Consider the following 17687-nt stretch of genomic DNA (forward strand, 5'->3'; position numbering starts at 1 on the left):
AAATTGAAAAGAGAAACCGAATGTTATAAAACCTAATTAAAAAAAACATATTCAATGTGCGTAATTATAAGTCTGATGTTGTCAATAATTAACTTATTATATGTTTGTTTCCGATTTCAAGTATTTCAAATGCAAAATAAATATATTGAACTAATATACATATATATATATATATATACGAATATACATATATATACATATTTACTTCGTTTAGAGAGAATGCTCAAAAGGCGACGAAAAAAGAGGCGCTGTAAAAAATGATAAACACTTATCAATATGTTATATTTCTATATATATACACTCTCAAATTATAAATGTATGAAATACTTCTTCGAAGAGAATAGATACGAATACTAACGATACTAACAAATATATATATATACATACCTACTTATTAGCGGTTTGCTCCTAAACTACTGAATCAACTGTTGTTTTATTTTGTGGAGTGTTGGCTTAAGATAAGTATTTGTATTTTATGTTATTTTATATTTATATTATGTAGTATTTTATCCTGCTGAAGAGAGAGAGAGAGAGAGAGAGAGAGAGAGAGAGAGAAAGAGAGAGAGAGAGATGGAGAGAATCCTTTAATACTTCATTTTCTTTTCTTTTTTATATATGTTATTTAATATATTTATTTACACACAATATCGCGTCTCATGTCTTAGATTTTACAAATAAATATATTTGACGCCTCTGAATGCCGTGTTAAACTATATAATATTATAGCTAAGCCAATGTTGAATAAATAGGTATGTGTCTTCGATTTACATATGTATGTGTGTGTTGTGTGTGTGCCTCTGCTGTATTAATTATAATTAATACTTAAATATACAACTAAATCAAGTATCGGTTAAGGGGCAGGGGCAGGAGCGGATGCAGGGGTCAACTCATGACCAGTATTTGGCTGCTTGTCCCTGGGCGGGCAGTGGATGATTGTAGGCACTGGGCACCACATTACCATGGGCTGCGGCAGCCGATGCATAATCCGTGGTCAACTGATGCTGGGCGACCGCATGGTGAGCGGCTGCCGCATTGTAATTGGCCGCCGCCACCGCCGACTGGTTGAGATGATAGGCGGCCTGCGACCAGTTCGACGGCGACTCCAACTTGGCATAATTATCGCTCAGATGCAACGAGGGCGAGATCTTTGATACACTGTCCGCGGTTAGCTTCGAGAAGTCGTCGATGCTCAGTTTTGAGTAGTCTGAAAAGGGAGAAGAATATAATGATAGAGAGAAAATATCACAGAGAAGGCGATATATGGAGAATAAGTGAGGGATCTATTATATAGTACGAGATGGGACGGTAGTCGCCAGAGCTGGAGGAGAAAAGGAGAAAAAGCGAGGTATTTCTATAGAGAGTAAGATTTGTTAAAAGTCAGAAAATGGAAACAGTCTGAGCTTATTTTTTTGCTGTATAGAAATTGTTTTTGAATGTTAATGAAAAACACAAATTATTGTAATAATTGCACAAACTGTGTTTCTTATGTGATTTAAAATGTTTACAGTTGATCAATAATATGCCTTGGTATATAATATATTAATTGGAAGGATACATCTGTACAATTGTGTCATTTATTACTATATGAAATCTTTTTGAACTTATTTTCTTAATGTGAAGTCTCGAGCTTTATAGTCTCTGAAATCGGCATGTTTATAAGGACAGACAGTCTTATGTTGATCAATAACATCTTTGTGGGGTCGGAGTTGCTTGTCTGTTAATGTCACCATATACTTTTAATAGCAGGAGTTACTTTTTTAAGACATGGTAGCAGTAAAAGAAGATCGAACAGATAAATGTTCTAAAGAGGGACTACCTCCAAGTTCTAAAATTGTACCCACCTTGATGATAGTAGTTCTGGCTGGGAAAGTGTCCGTGTTGCGCAAATCCACCCGGGAAGCCGTGTTGCGCTGCCGCACTCTGCACCAGATCGTAGCCACCCATTTGGGTGTGATGATGAGCTGCAGCCGCCGCTGCAGCAGCGCTGTGAGAGCTGGGCGCATGGGCGGTGGTGGTGTGATGATGATGATGGGAGCCATCGGTCATGCCCGCCGAACCACTGGCCGTGGTGCCGGCGGCGGGACTATAGCCCGCCATCGAACCCACGCCGAGTGGCCCAAAGCCAAGTGGCGCAGCCGCACCATTGCCGCCAACACCAAGGCCAGCAGGCACCCCGGGACCACTGCCATTCATGGGCGACAGACCGGAACCGGAGCCACCCGAGTGTTTGCGAAGACGGGCACGTCGATTGGAAAACCACACCTGGATGCGTGCCTCCGTCAGACTGGTGGTCTGTGCCAGCTCCTCCCTGGTATAGACATCCGGATACTGGGTGCGGGCAAAGGCACGCTCCAGCGCCTCCAGCTGCTCGGCGGTGAATGTGGTGCGGGAGCGACGCTGTTTGCGCTTCAATGGAATGCCCGGCTCCGATTCCGTATCACTGATGTCCGAATCACGGCCTGGAAGTTGGGAAGACAAAAGAATCTCATGAGCATCACAGGCACTTTGTTAAAAGGCTACTAAAATTATAAACGCCTCGTAAGAGATCATAAAAATTGTTCACGCCGCCAAAGATATTCAACTAAATCATATTCGATGGGTGGCCCACCAGCGATGTGAATCGAGTGATCCACAAAATGTAGGGGAATGTGGGAATTTTGGGAAATAGGAATTGAGAATTGAGTATTGGGTATTGAGAATTGGGAGTGTCGAAGTTCAGTGCGCGCCATTGCGTATTAATTGAAACGTCAGGGAGCGCAACAAATCTGTCAAAAGAAGCCGAATATCGCACCACCAAAATAAGAAGAAAAAATTGAGGGGGAGGTCGTCATAAAAGTCAACCACAGCTGACAAGTGACACAATATATTAAATTACACAAGCCGAAGATGATCGGCAAGTTGTCAACGTTCCCACTTTGGACTCTTTGGGCTCTCTCTGGAGGAGTGCGCCAATTAACTCCGGCCTCTGTTTACCAAAAGGCAAATGTTGCCGCCGAAATCGGGCATGAAGCGAGGCATGGTAAGTTCTCTGGTTGGTTAGCTCGGTCTCGGTGGCAGGGGGGCATGCCAAATTATTATTTGGAGTGCTCATTACACAATAAAGTGACAGTGGGGCAGGGAGCTGGGACGATGTCGCTGTAGTTCAAAGTGCGGGGCATTATTCAACAAGATCACAAGACCATTTTTCAAAAAGAGTTGCCAGCAAACACACACATTCACAGAGAGGGAGAGAGAGAGAGAGAGAGAGAGAGAGAGAGAGGGAGAAACATAAAGAGAGAGTTGAGCCTTTCTTTGTCCTGACACCGGAAATAGTTTTCTATGGTTTCGATTAATTCGTTGGTCCTTGATCGCAGGCCTGTGTGTGTGTGGCACAGTAAACAGTTTAAGAATTGGGTTAATTTTTTGTGGTCAGTGTAAAACGCATTGTAATCTTTTCCGGTCTATCAAAGTTGATAATTATTAATTGATTTACGGACTTAGGCTACTTTAATATCGTCTGTCTGATCAATAGAGTTAATTTATAAACAGGAAGTGTGAATAAACTGTTTGCGGGGATATGTTTGTGGTTTTTATAAAGATGACGAACAATTTGTTCCCAAAAAAAAACTTTTGGTACATTTTTTCTATATATTTATTATTATATAATATCTCTATGAGATCAAAGAGTTTTCGAGAAAATTGATTTAGCTACAGATATCTTAGCTTGCTTATATCTAAATGTATTCTTTAAAAAATCTTAATTTCTTTAAATTAACTTTCAAATCCCATTCAATTCCATTTCCAGAGATGACCAAACCTTATCATTTGCATACCATTTTCACAGTCCATTTTTAAAGATGACCAAACCTTACAGGCCCATTCAATTCTCTGTTTCTCAATGAATACAACCAGGCTTAAGCACTTTGACCCTACACCTGCATAACTAATCAATGCAAATAGGATTTGCCAAAAACCAATTTCAATGCAGCCAAACCCTCGACTTAAAGTTCAAAATTTCTGGCACGCTTATAAAAGCAAAAAAAAAAAAAAACAATAAAAATAAAAAAACAGAAAAACAGAAAAAAAACAACCTGCGAAAGTTGAGACTGAAATCTTAAAGAGTGTGGAACGCCCACGGTTTAGTGGCTTGAATACGAATATTCACATGCGTATTAAACAAGAGAAAAATATCAAATAATATATGAAATATGAAATACAGAAGTCGACTATTAATCTTTCAACACACACAACAATAAAACTTAATTATCAGAAACGGGTTCCCAAAAAAAAAAAAAAAAAAAAAACAGAAAATAAACTGCAGAAGCTGTTCAATAAAACCGAACGAAATGTGAGAAAAACAAAAGAGCAAGAGATAGAGCAGAAAGTGCGAAAGAGAGAAGTAGAGCGAGGCAAAAATCAATTAGTTTTTAAATGTTAAACAATTTATTAATTTGTTGTTACTACCAGTAAAAAAAGTAAAAATAAAAAAGAGGCACAGCTAAAAACAATCCAACAATTTAACAATTTATAAATCCAAAGGTGGCCTCCAGAAAAGCAAAGATGAATTTTTTGTTTTTTTTTTGGCACCACTCTGGCTACCGGTAGTACTCTGTGATCTGTATGGTTTTTTATGGCTTTCTTTTCTGAGCAAATGATAAATTACTGTGTGGTTTTGTAATCCGTGCGAGGTATCGATCATTTTCAACTGCATTTCCAAACAGCAGGTAGTAAATATGGGGTACTGGGGAACGGGGGAGCAGCTGGTAGCTAGTGGAGCAGCGCTGTGTGGTTGCCAGTGTGGTGCAAAAGCCACCCATTCCAATCCACTATTGATGGACAGTTGAGACTTATGTCCAAGAAAAAGGGCAAAGATCAATCGACTGTAGAATATGCTCAAAAAGAAAAACAGACCATAGATGAAATTCTTCAGTCATCAATCAACAAGAACCTGACACAATTTAAATTGCCTGCATATAATATATAAATATATATATATATGCCTTCCAATCTTTGGTATTGCTGCAATTGAAAAAAAGACCCATACAAATGCTAAGTAAATGAAATTTTTGTATTCAATTCATTGCCCCCGGCTATGACATTTTATGCAGCTCCGAGCTGAGCAGTTGGAGCTGAAGCTGAAGTTGGAGCTGGAGGTGGAGATGGAGGTCACTGTCAGCTGTCAGCTGGAGACACGCGCGGTATTCTGTCACCGACCAGATTTGGGATTTTCGAGTTTGACTTTCATGGCAAGACCCATAACCAAAGCCGCATAACATGGCTTATGTTTGAAGGCTTAAGATTCTTGTCAGCAAAAGGATTACAGGAGCATTAAAAATATGCCACTTTTATTTGGAAATTTAATAAGCGTTGAGTTTTGTGTTTTTTTTTTTTGTTCAAGTTTATTTTATTCTTTTGCGTGTCTTTTCTTTTATTCGACGTTTTTTTAATTGACTGAGCTTCGTGCAAAGACCTTGAAATTATGAATTTTGATAATTGATCGAGCAAAAAATCTTTTACCTACTTTAGAACATACAACATTTTTGAATATCAAACAAAAAGATTCAAAATCAGTGAAGAATAATCAAGAACTTAAAAAAAAATCCTAGACTATATTTGATATGATTTAATTGCCTACTTTACCGTATCAATTTACCTATCCTAACCTCAAGTTCATTTTCATATAATCTCAAATAGGTACTTTAAAACAAAATTAGACCATATAGAATATGATTAGTTTTGATTATTAATTTCAAATAAGTTCGATCTTTATCTCTTTTTTTTTCCAAATAAAAATATTCATAAACTTAAGCTATAATATCAATACAGTTACATTTGAAAACAAAAGCATGTTTGATATGAATATTTTCCCTACTTTATTGTATACAACACAATTTCTGAATATCAAATCCTCAACTATTTCGACTTTAAATAAAAATATGCATAGACTGAAGCTATAATCTCATATCGCAAAATGTAAAATGTTGTAAAAACAATGCCTGCCTACATCTGAAAATCTTTATATCTAATTAAAAAAAATGACATTTTTCCAACCGTTGAGAAAATCGAGTTTAAAGCGGTTATCAAAAAGCGTATAATTATATATATTTAAATGCTCCTACCAAGTATATTTCACATAAAGTATCTTAAGGTCGATTAACGCCCACGCAATATGCAAAGTGATTTCAAATACAAATGAGGAGGGAAATATATATACATATATATATATATAGAGAGAGAGAGTGAGAGAGAGATGGAGATGGAGAGACATCATTTAATGCCATGTGCAATTCAGCAGAACATTTAAACTAATTTACAAAATTGTTAACAGACGACGGCAGAGAGCAAAGATTGAGAAAATACCAAAAATTAGTTATAATAATAATCCGGCGGCCAAAAAAAAAATTAGTCGATTGTATAAAATCAGCTCCCGCTGCTGAAGATGCCGCTATCGATTCAGAATGAAATGAAACTAATTTAAATAACAATGCGCAGCAAACACTTGATCAAAACAAATCCCCCCAAAAGCAGATGAGCGACGCACAAGATGCAGAATACATGAAAGACACAACGCAACAGATACAGATACAGATACAGATACATAAACAGATAGTAGGCCTTGTTGGGCAAGTTGGCTCTAAAGTGTGATAATACGTTAATAAAATATTTTGTAACTCATCAACACGCTGCGAAAGATGCTCCGCTCAGCGGTGCATCGAGAGCGGCGCGGCTCGGCCAAGGGGACACACTGACAATGAGATCAAATGGAACGACGCAGGACACCCTGCTGGGCATTAAAGATGCCGCCGCTGAGCGGTGCATTTGATGTTTGAGGCGCTGCTTTTGTTACGTTGACACTTTTTTCGGGCATGAACGCATTTAATGGCTGCACCCCCTCCATCTACCCCTAGCCATAAGCCGAACAAATGAGCAGTCGATGAGCAACAACATATGCATGATCGAGGGCCACAAACACAGTTCGTGTGAGAAGACCGCACACATATACATATGTACATGCATGTAGGCATACTCCTTAAAGGAGCAGGGACATTTTTGCGCAATCATTGCTCCTCTCACTCTCTCCCTGTCTGTTTATCTGTAGTCTCATTTGTCATGTGACACTGCAAGAATACACAGCACTCTCTTTCTCTCTCTGCTTTACTTCTATATGTTCTCTCTCTCTCTCTCTCTCTCTTTGACGTTAGGGTACAGTCGTTTGTCTCTTTTGCGGCCATTGCGACTTTGAGCGTTCTTTCTTTTTTTTGCTAATAATTGAACCTGTTTGTATTTGCGCATGTTTTGGTTAGGTTTTGGCCTGGTTCACTGTGGCCGCATTGTCTGGGTTGGCTAAAATATTTAGTAAATAGCCCAAGGGTCCATTTCCCACGGCGGCATCCTTGATGCACGGCATTATTGATCCATTGTCCATTGTCCATTTACACTAATTGCCACAAGTGTGTATTTTTCTTGACTTTTGACTTTTGATTTTTTTGTCGGTGTTTTGGCATTTTATTTCTTGCTGTTTGTATTTTCGTTTCTATTGCTGTTTGCTACTTTCTTTGTGGAGTGGGCCTTGAGCTGACATGGGTTTGGCCCATTATCACGCCAAGAGTAATACAAATCGCACGCGTATCTATCAGACACCGGGTCGGCTATTGTTAATCGCGTTTAGCGTGGGCGTTGCAACATTTATCGGCGACTCTGTTGCAACTTCAAAATGGGGGCGTGCTCAGAGAAAAAGATAGGTATAAGTCAAAGATCTGAAATTATAGCTGCATAATTCTTAAAAGTGCGATCCCGAAAATTCGCTATAATTTCGGATCGGAAGATAAAGATTTGAAATTATAGTGGAATTGTTCGTAAAACTGCGAGCACGAAATATATATAAATATATACATTTGATAAATAAATATATATGTAATATAAATTCTGATCTTTAATCTCCTATTACTAATACGCTGTACTTTCCAACTTAGGTAAACAAAAGTGTATTTTTTCATTTCTAAAAATCATACAACTTTATTTCAGTTATAGTTGATGTATAAACTATACCAGTGCCAAAAATCACTGAAAGTCAAATCGAATTAGTTTTTGATGGTAATTTCACTTCTAGATTAATGTTACGTCTAAATATGCAGACATGATTCATCATTGTAATGTAATGATTACAGTTCTGTTTTTTTCCAAAATAACCTGACCTATGACTAAATGCTAATTTGTTAATCATGGAATTTCCAAAAAAAATGACTATTAAAATTTTTAATATAAATGTAAAATTGTTGTAAAATTGCCCTATTATTATGAGCTGATTTCTTAGTCTTCTTCTTTTTGTGCCTTATAAAATATTGAACAATAATGTCACAGCATAATGCAATACACTTTTAATTGGTTATTTTAGTTCAAACGCTTCTCTGTCGGCATCTATAAATGAAAAACTATCAATGCTCCTAATAACATCTTTATAACAATCTTTTTTTGATGAATTTTCGAGACAGCTGCCCCAACCCTCCCCAGTTTTTTTGTCACCTAAAGAGTTGGCTCCAGTAGCTGTTAGCTGGTAGCCATGGTTTGGATCGGTTCAGTTTCGGTTTCGGTTTGGTTTTCAGTTGCAGAGAGCCAGTGAGCCAGTGAGCCCCCACACAAAAATCTCATTTAGTGTTTTGTTCAGTTATTATGATTTGATATTCCTCTCTTTTTTTTTCGTCGCAAGAAAGATCAAAGTGAGACCGACGCAGCTAAACACAGTCAACGACAATGAGCCAACTCTGATTGTGTGCCCCAAACAGAGAGATAGATAGAGTGAGAGATAGAGAGAGAGAGAGAGAGAGAGAGAAAGAAAGGGAAAGATGTGGCCCTGGGTTGCACAGTTGTATAAATTGTACAAAATCAAAATCAAACGAAATTATGAGTGAAATACGAGACGAAGAAATATATATTTAATAATGCATAATAATTTATTTTTTTTTTTGGGCTGCTACAGTTGTTGGAGCCCACATCCCTCCTCTCTCCACAGGCTGGGCAGGCGTTGATTACAGGCAACGGCACCGACCAAGTCGGATTCGTGCTCGCACTGTGAATGTGACTGTGAATGCGAGTGTGAATGTGAATGTGCATGTGTCTCTGTGAATATTTTGTTCCGTTTGTGCGTCCGCAGGATGGGCTTCAACTGACCAGGCCAAGCCAAGCAAACATAATGACGGAGCATCATTACGATGGAATTGGTATAGGGATAGGGGATATGTATAGGGGATATGGATAGGGGATAGCGGTTAGGGGATAGGGTTTTGGGCATTCTGATGATGATGGGAGGGCGTGTGCTTATTATACGCTTCGACAACATAATGATAGCTCTTGTCCTGCTGCAAGTTATATAGATTATATTTAGTAATTGGCATTTGTACGATTGGAGCCACCATTTGAAAATAGTTAAATGGCTTTTGCATACAGGTGCTGACAGGGCACGGCTTGAAACGAATAAAGTGTATATCATGAATATAAATTAAGATTGGGCGATGGGAAAAATAAATGGAAATATAAAGAGACGCTGCAGCTTAATATGTAATATGTCTTCTTATACGCAGAACGTATTAAAAATAGGTAGACAGACAGATGGTATATATATTTTTAATCAGCAGTCGACTTAGCCGTGTTCGTCTGACTATCTGTATAATCAAGTCTATCTCAGAGACTATTTCATCAATATTAGATAAGAAATGCAGATTTAATTAACTAAAAAATATTTTCATATTGATAAAACTACTATCAGCAGGACTATGAAACACTATAGAGATGTAGAGAGCATATAGACTACAGAGATATATCTCTGGGTTCGCGCTGTCTCTACTACATCATTCATCTACTTGCTAGAAGTAGAAATATGTATAAATTTAGCTCTTTTAACAATGTGAAATAATAGTAAATGAACTAAATGCTGAAACGCAATTTCAAACTGGATTCATAATTTAGCTAAGACTATCATATCTTATTATATATCATATAGCATATCTTATCAACTTCAGTAACATTCTGCAGCTAAATACCTGATCTTTTAACTATGCAACAACCTGTGTTTTCAAACACCTACAAAACTATTTGCCGCACAGCATGCCCCGAAAAAAGAAGACCAAATTCAACGCCAATGTCATCTCAACAAAAAAGGAAAAGAAAGAATGAAAACAGTTGCTTTGAAGTCCGTTCAACGTTGGGAAACACCCAAAAGCAAGGAGTCAATATTCATTGAACAAAAATGCAAGAAAGAACGCAGTCAAGGTTACAACTCTGGCCGAATACGCATGTCACCCACTGTGCTCTATTGTGCTCTGGTTTTGAATGTTGTGACAGCAAATGAAACGGCGAATATCACAGCAAATGTCTGCAAAAATGCACAATTGGCAAGAGAAAAATTCAAATGACAACTTGTCAGTTAAGGTACAGGAAAATGGTTCGTCTAATGATGCAACAACAACAATAAATACAACAATAACAATTCTCTAGATTCGATTTTGAGTCGTCAAAGTTGACCGAGCCGAGACGAGACGAGCCGAGCAGCAAACAACGAAGTTCGGGCAGCGTCGCTTTGACCCCCGCCAATCGTTTATCGAATGACTTTGCATATTTAGCATGATTATTGGTCCGAAGTAGGAGACGAACTCGAACTCGAACTCGATGTCGAAGTCTCACGGCAAACCGGGTTATTAGCTCTGGGGAGAATCTGAATCCGAGGAGGAGGGGATGAATCTGACATCTATCGATACTATTCTCGTGTACTTCTTTTGATTCTCAGGTGTCATCATCTACACCTATTTTGTGTCTGATATTGTTGTTGCTGTTGTTATTGTTGTTGTTGTACGAACGGATCGTTATCGTATCGCATCTATTGTAATATTTTGAGCGGCTTTGATTTAAGTTTAAGTCGCTCGTTCTAAGACGATCAAAGGCATCGTTGCCGACGCACAGACACCAAACAATTTTTGATTTGAGCAAGCAACAAATGATTTGGGAATGATTTTTCAGAAATTACAACCCAAAACATATCAAATAAATGATCTCTAATTTTTGTAGCACGTTTCTTACACCATAAACGAGCAACGATTCAGTTTTTTATTTTTAATATTTCATTTGTTTGTTTTTTTTTTTTTTTGGCAAAAGATTCATCGACTTACCGCCCAGTATGCCATGGATCGTATAATCCTTGCGTCCATCCTCGCTGCTGCGATCGTTGCCCCTCAGCAGACGACTGATCGATGATGTTGACGGTGGATCCGCAAAGCCCTCCTGCATAAGGAGAGAGAGAAGAAAAACCTTATCAACTGGGATCGATCTTGTAAATAGCATTCATATAGCACTCATGCTCATTATGTATTTTGTGTGTTATCGGAAAATGAACACTCCAAAAGGCAAACAGACACACACAAATCCAATTAAGATAAGCGCTAGCCGCGTAAATATTTCTGGGCTACCGGTGGTTGTGGGTCCGCTCCTCCCCTTCCCCCTATAAATTATACATACGTTTAAGGCAGTTAAGGCAGTCGGCTTCGGCCGGGTCTTTGGCATACGGATTTACACCTGGGCACTTTGGAGCAGTGACATTAATTCCACACTTGCTGAACCAGCTGCCCACTCTTGCTGCTACGACAATTTTCAACTCTCCCTCTCCCCCTCTCTCACTCTCTCTCTCTCTCGCTCTCTCTCTCTCCCTCTCTCTGTAGCTCTCTCTCTCTCTCTCTCTCTGTCCCACTCTATATATATATATATGTCTGTCTGCTGTAATCCAATTAGGAGAAATGTCGGAGTTGTCACGTGTTTGTTCTCTTAAATACGACGACATATTCACAGGTGTGAATCTTAATGCACTTAACTCGTCTATTTATGCGAAACACGCAAATTCTACGGGCACTGTAAAAATTACCGCTTAATCTTTATTAAGCTATGCAAAAGTCAAATTTTGTAAGTACTTATAAATATGGGAATCTACGTATGTATAAATATAAGCATAGATCATATGTCGAGAGATTTTAAATATTCAAACATATTTGTTTTTGAATCGCTTATATTTTATGTACTTGCTGTAGTTATTTATTTAATTGTATTTATTTATTTGATTTGATTGATATGTATGTACTTAAATATTGAATGTTATTTATTGAATTGAAGTTAATATTTTAATATTTGCCGTACTCAAATATGTGTTTCCTTTTTTATGATATACCATTCGAGTGCTTTTTATCCATAGAATAATATAGAATTATAATAATTACTTTCCTTAATTATTTTGATGCTTAATTGACATCAGTCTGAAAATCGAGTGGCGCTTAAGCAAGCGAAAAATAACATTTTTCGTAATTTCCAAGAAAAAATATGAAATCGAAATCAAATCAAAATCCAAACCAATTTCTCATGCAATGCAACAGACGAAAACTGTCAGTTTTCATTAGAGAAACAGACGTCGACTTCAGATCTCTGACTCCACGTAGCAAGTTGTAAGCTAATCGCTCGCTGCAACTGCAACTGCGACTGGGCGACGCTTGATCTCTTTAAGAGTTGCAGCTGCTAGCGTCTCAAATGGAGTGGCATGTGCCGCAAACACTTCTTTCTCTCTCTCCCTCCCTCTCTCTCTCTCTCTCTCTCTCCCTCCCTCTCTCTCTCTCTCTCTCTCTCTCCCTCCCTCTCTCTCTCTCTCTCTCTCTCTTATTCCTTTATGATTATTAATAATCACATATATATGCTCTCAGTTGTTGGGCATGTAGGTGCCACTTGTGGCACCTCAACTGGCTGCTGGCACGGAGAGACTGGGGGAACTGCGCTTCACTTATGCTTTACTTTGCAGCCGGTTAACTTGGCTAACTCGGGCTACTGGCTCTTATTTCTATTGAATGTGTCATGAGTATGACAACAACAACAACTGTTTCAACAAAAACAACAACTCTTGCAACAACAACAACTGTTTTGATTTTCATCTAGACTTTTGTTGCGTTATTTATGGAATCGGGATGGGGATGTGGATTTGTGGTTTGCTGTTGTTGTTGTCTGTTGGTCAGTTTGCCTACCGGTTGCTGCTTGGAATGTGTGACAGCTTATCTTGTAGCAACTGACAACTGGTTGCCTGCCGCGCCCGATGCCCCATGCCCCTCCCCCTCTCCCCCCCTCCCCTATCCCCACTCTGTCTGTGTGCCCCCGACTGTGCGACACGTATTTTTGTTTTTTATTGCGTGCCTCGATTTGATTTCTGGTAACACAAATTCAATTGAAATTTAATTAATTAGTTGACAGTTGGATTGACACTTGAGCGCGCTTTAAACAAAAAATATTTTTGTTTCTTGATTCTTTTATTGGGTCTAGCATCTTGCGTGTGTGTGTGTGTGTGTTTGACAGGTGTGATGACCCGATCGCTGTTTTATACTGCACATGAAATATACATACTTCTCAGAACTCAACAGTTTTCGGGATTGGGATCGTGTAAGCTTGGGCTTAGAAAGAGTTGGGATAATTTGCAAAATTAATTTTCAACGACTTAGTTTAATTTTTCTTATTTTTTCTTTATATCCAACAATATTTTTTAACTCGAATAAACATTAATTATATTAATTATAAGTTTAAATAAGCACTGTTTAATTGTTTGTAGAACTTGATTTGCATTCGATTAAGCTTCATTTGTTATATTATTCTTTTTTGCATATCAAACACTGATTTTGAAGCCCAAATAAGTATTGTTTAGTTGTTTGTATAACTCAAAATTAGCATTTGCAAGTTTCAAGTTGGAGTTTGTGTATATATTTCCGACCAAAATTCGTTACTGACGATTATTCAATTGATTTATGCAATAAATACAAAGCTGAATCAATCACGAACATGCAAAAACAGCAACAACAATTACCTGCCTCTAAGCCAGACTCAGACTTAAGATCAGGCTTAAGCACTGTCGATCACGAGTAAGGAGAGACGGATATACAGATGGACGTAAGGACAGCTGGACGGACGGACAGCAAGAGCATAAGAAATGCGGATCCAGGCCGATGGCGTATTCTAATTTAGCGTGAAGCGCACCTGGAGGCACTTTTTACGCCTACTGCCACAGCACGACACACATACAGACAGAGAGAGAGAGAGAGAGAGAGAGAGAGAGAGAGATAGAGAGAGAGAGAGAGAGATGCAGCTTCAGATTATGCAACTGTCCGTGTGCCAATGCGAGTATCTGGGCCCGATCGCATCGATGGCCATTTGAATTGGTATCGCCACATAAACTGTAACTAATTGCGGCTTCAAATAAAGACCAAAAGCAAACCATCCGCCAAAGAGCCAGAAGGGAGAGAGAGAGAGAGAGGGGGAGAGAGATAGAGAGATACAAAGAGAGAGAGAGGGGCAGAGAGGAGATAAAGAGGGGATTGCTCTTCTCAGATCAGTATGGGTGGCATCCGCGAGACATTTGGTCTCCCTCTGGGCAACATTGACGTAGGTTCATACAAAAAACTGTTTTCAAAATTTCGCTGCGAGGCTCATTTTTTGTTCGCTTTTTGATTTTGACGATTTTCGGCAAAGTTTTGAGTTTTGTGTGACGCCCCTTTGTGACACATTAGAAATTATTACAAATAAATACAGGCAACATTAACTGGGAAAAAAGCTAATCAGCTCGACTAGCTGATAGCTAGCTTTTAAATCGAAATTAAGTTGGCTCATATATTAGATTACTCAAAGTACGTGGCTAACAAAATCAAAAATTTCTTCTACAGTCTTAATGAAATTTTTACAGTTAATCAATAATATGTCTGGGTATATTATGTATCAATTGGAAGGCTGTATCTTTACAATTGTGTCTTGTATTAGTGTTGAAAATCGATTTGTATCGCTTGTTGATAAAATGAGATAAACTTGATCTGCCATCTTGACTTCTTCATATAGACAAACACGCGGACATGTCTATATCGATTCTTCAGCTTATGCTGATCAAATATATTCTTATTGGTATATATATATACCTTATGGGATCGTAATTTGATATCATACATGGATATTACAGACTACAGAGATTCGCAGAAATAATTCTATATAAATATATATACATATATAACTTTCTAGTCGCTGGTTCGATTCTTTAAAGTAGCTGGTTAAGTAAGTCCAGTATTCTAATTGGGGGTTGGGTTTTATGTAATGTTTTTAAAATTGTTGCAAGTTTTTTATTTATATTTTATTTATTTTCTTAATTGAAAACAAAAACAAAGTTTTGCAGGGAATTGAATTTGGTCTAAGCTAACTAACTATAGACAAGTATCTGTTGCCATCTGCAAACCCATTCAATGATTACCAACTGTATTCTATATACCGTTATATGCAACACGAGCTGCATGTCAAATTTCAGCTCAGACAAAGCCTGGCTTGTAGCCGCCAGTTTAAAATGCGTGTCAAACCGGAAGTTAGAAGTGCTTGCAAAAGGGCAAAAAACACACACAAAACACAAAGACAAAAGCGAAAAGGAAATAAAAAAACATAGCTTGTTAGCCTCAAGGATGAAACACACAACGACAACAAAAAAAATAAGCAAAGGCGGCCAACATGAAAATAAAATCCGTTGGCGTTTTAGCCGACTTTCTGTATGCTTTAATCGATTTCTTGACGGTTTGGGTGGCATTGCGAGCATTTGTCGTCGCCGTTGTACAACAAATTTGTCAATCGATGAATGTTTTGGCCATAATGGAAAAAATACGGCATATGCAAAAGGCAACGTGCCACAAACAAAGACAGCGGGCGGTGCAACAGCTCAGACTTGCCGCTACAGGAGTCCGAAGTCGTTGGGAGTGTGCCACGTGACTTTTTGGAAAACGGAAGTAAGCCGAAATATTCTATTTACTGAATCTGAATGGAAATAATGCGAATGCGGTCAGAGGCGACTACTGGGCGACAAATCCTTAGCCCATTTATGCCCAGCACATTTTATTGCTTCCTGCGCAGGTGCTGCTCCGAGAGAGAAGAGAGAAAATAGTCGTCTCCCTTTGTTCATCACTCACCTTGATCAGTTTCTCGCGTATCTCCCAGCTGAATATGCCCGGATTCTCTTTGCGCAACTCATCGATCCGGCCTTCGATCTCCGGCGATGTCACCTTCGGTTTGCTGCCACCAATCACGCCCGGCCGTATCGAGCCCGTCTCCTGATATCGATTCAGTATCTTTGAGACGCATCCGTGCGAGACCCGCAATTGTCGGGATATCACACATGGCCTCACCCCGCTGGCCGCCATTTCGACAATCTTCAGACGAATGTGATTGGGCAGCGGGCGACCATTGATGAAGACTCCCCCGAGCTGATTGACGCGTCCCTGACCTGCAATTGCATCGTTCATATTATCAAATTTGACAATCGAGTTTTTAACTTCATTTTGAAATTCGGTTAGATTTGGCGTTGGAAAGTTTAAACTTATTCCTATAACATAACCATTTATTTTGAGCCCGAATGGCGATTTCAAATCGAACAATGTTTGACAAATTTATGGCAAGGGGAAAGGGGGTTTTGAAAATTCATAAATTAAATGTTTTTGGGATGAAATGAGAATCTAGTCGGAATATCGTTTCGAATTTTAAATGCAGCATTATTCTTGGCGCCAATACGTTCTTGTTTTTGAGTTATAGAATTAGGAATATTGAGCCTATCCCTAAAGCACTTTTTGGGAGTATAATTTTAACTTTTAGCCGTAAGAGCGTTTCTAACTTTGAATGTCATATAATTCTAATAATTATAAAAATAGCGTCGGAAAAGAAAATTGGCTACGTTTTGAAACAGTTTTTAGAACTGTCCCATTGTGTGATTTCTATATGTACAATTTTTGCCTGAATTTTGAAAGAAAATTGAGAGAAGGTAGTATATGAAAGGTAGTATTGAAGGGCATCTCAATAATTGAAAAATTGTAAATAGTAATTGTAAATAGTAAAAGTAATTGACATCTCATCTTGATTAGGTAAATCTTTCACTATGTGATTTTTTAAGGAGAAAATTGAGTTTCCAAATTGCAAGATAGTATGAAAGGTCTGAAAGGAAGAGGCCGATCAATTAACTATGTCAGTTATTTTGGGGTAGAATTTTTGCCAGAATCTTGATATAAAATTGAAATTCTAAAATTCAGAAGTATTAGTAAATAAATGTTATTTTGATGTCAATCCATAAATAGCAAATAGTAAATAATAATATTGATTTCTTCTCTCGATAAGCTTAATCCTTTCAGTCGAACTCTTACCTTGAAAAGGATAACCGGCGAAAAGCGGTCGCAATGAGTTGGCACTGGACATATCCATTTGTAGTGTGTGTTTGTGTGTGTGTGTGTGTGTGTGTATTGGTGAGTGTGTGTTTGCTTAGAAACTAAGTGTGGAGCTGACTGAAGCAGATACGACGAGCAAAATGGACCACAAAACAAGCAGACGCTGAATTGGGTCACAATGCGGTCCCCAATGGGGCTCTGATTGCACACACAACAAGACGAAGAAGAAGGAGAAGGAGAAGATGAAGAAGAAGAAGGAGCAGAAGCAGCACAAAAGATCAACAGTATCAATAATAATAGTACACAAATTCACATGCTAAATCATAGAAGCACTCGCGATTTCCGACGGAAAGGAGTTTGAGATTTGTTTTTGTTTTTTTTGCGCGCGGGTTTTTTGTTTATGTTGTTGTTGTGCTGTGTTTCGTTTCTTGGAATTTTTGCGGCGCGCTGAACGCTGACGCGATCAAACAG

The 17687-nt window shown here is 38.4% G+C and overlaps 1 protein-coding gene across 1 annotated transcript; it reads right to left on the reverse strand.

Moving 5' to 3' along the window:
- Window positions 1-649: 649 nt before the first annotated feature.
- On the reverse strand, window positions 650-17437 carry LOC6568762 (protein gooseberry-neuro). Its single transcript, XM_043214498.1, has 5 exons — window positions 17196-17437; window positions 15975-16288; window positions 11139-11250; window positions 1842-2459; window positions 650-1204 (listed from the first exon to the last, which is right to left on the reverse strand). The coding sequence occupies exons 1-5, from the start codon at window positions 17251-17253 to the stop codon at window positions 888-890; spliced, it is 1419 nt and encodes a 472-aa protein (XP_043070433.1). The 5' UTR covers window positions 17254-17437; the 3' UTR covers window positions 650-887.
- Between the last annotated feature and the right edge of the window lie 250 nt (window positions 17438-17687).

The sequence above is a fragment of the Drosophila grimshawi genome, unplaced genomic scaffold (assembly GCF_018153295.1).
Source record: "Drosophila grimshawi isolate 15287-2541.00 unplaced genomic scaffold, ASM1815329v1 contig_131, whole genome shotgun sequence".
NCBI lineage: Eukaryota > Metazoa > Arthropoda > Insecta > Diptera > Drosophilidae > Drosophila > Drosophila grimshawi.

Bases quoted from the DNA above. Each gene is read 5' to 3' on its own strand.
- LOC6568762 (XM_043214498.1), bottom strand. From the start codon at position 17,253: ATGGATATGTCCAGTGCCAACTCATTGCGACCGCTTTTCGCCGGTTAT. The intron at 11,251-15,974 runs GTGAGTGATGAA...CTCCTTATGCAG, and splicing joins TACGCGAGAAACTGATCAAG to GAGGGCTTTGCGGATCCACC. The intron at 2,460-11,138 runs GTAAGTCGATGA...CCCAACTTCCAG, and splicing joins GATCCATGGCATACTGGGCG to GCCGTGATTCGGACATCAGT.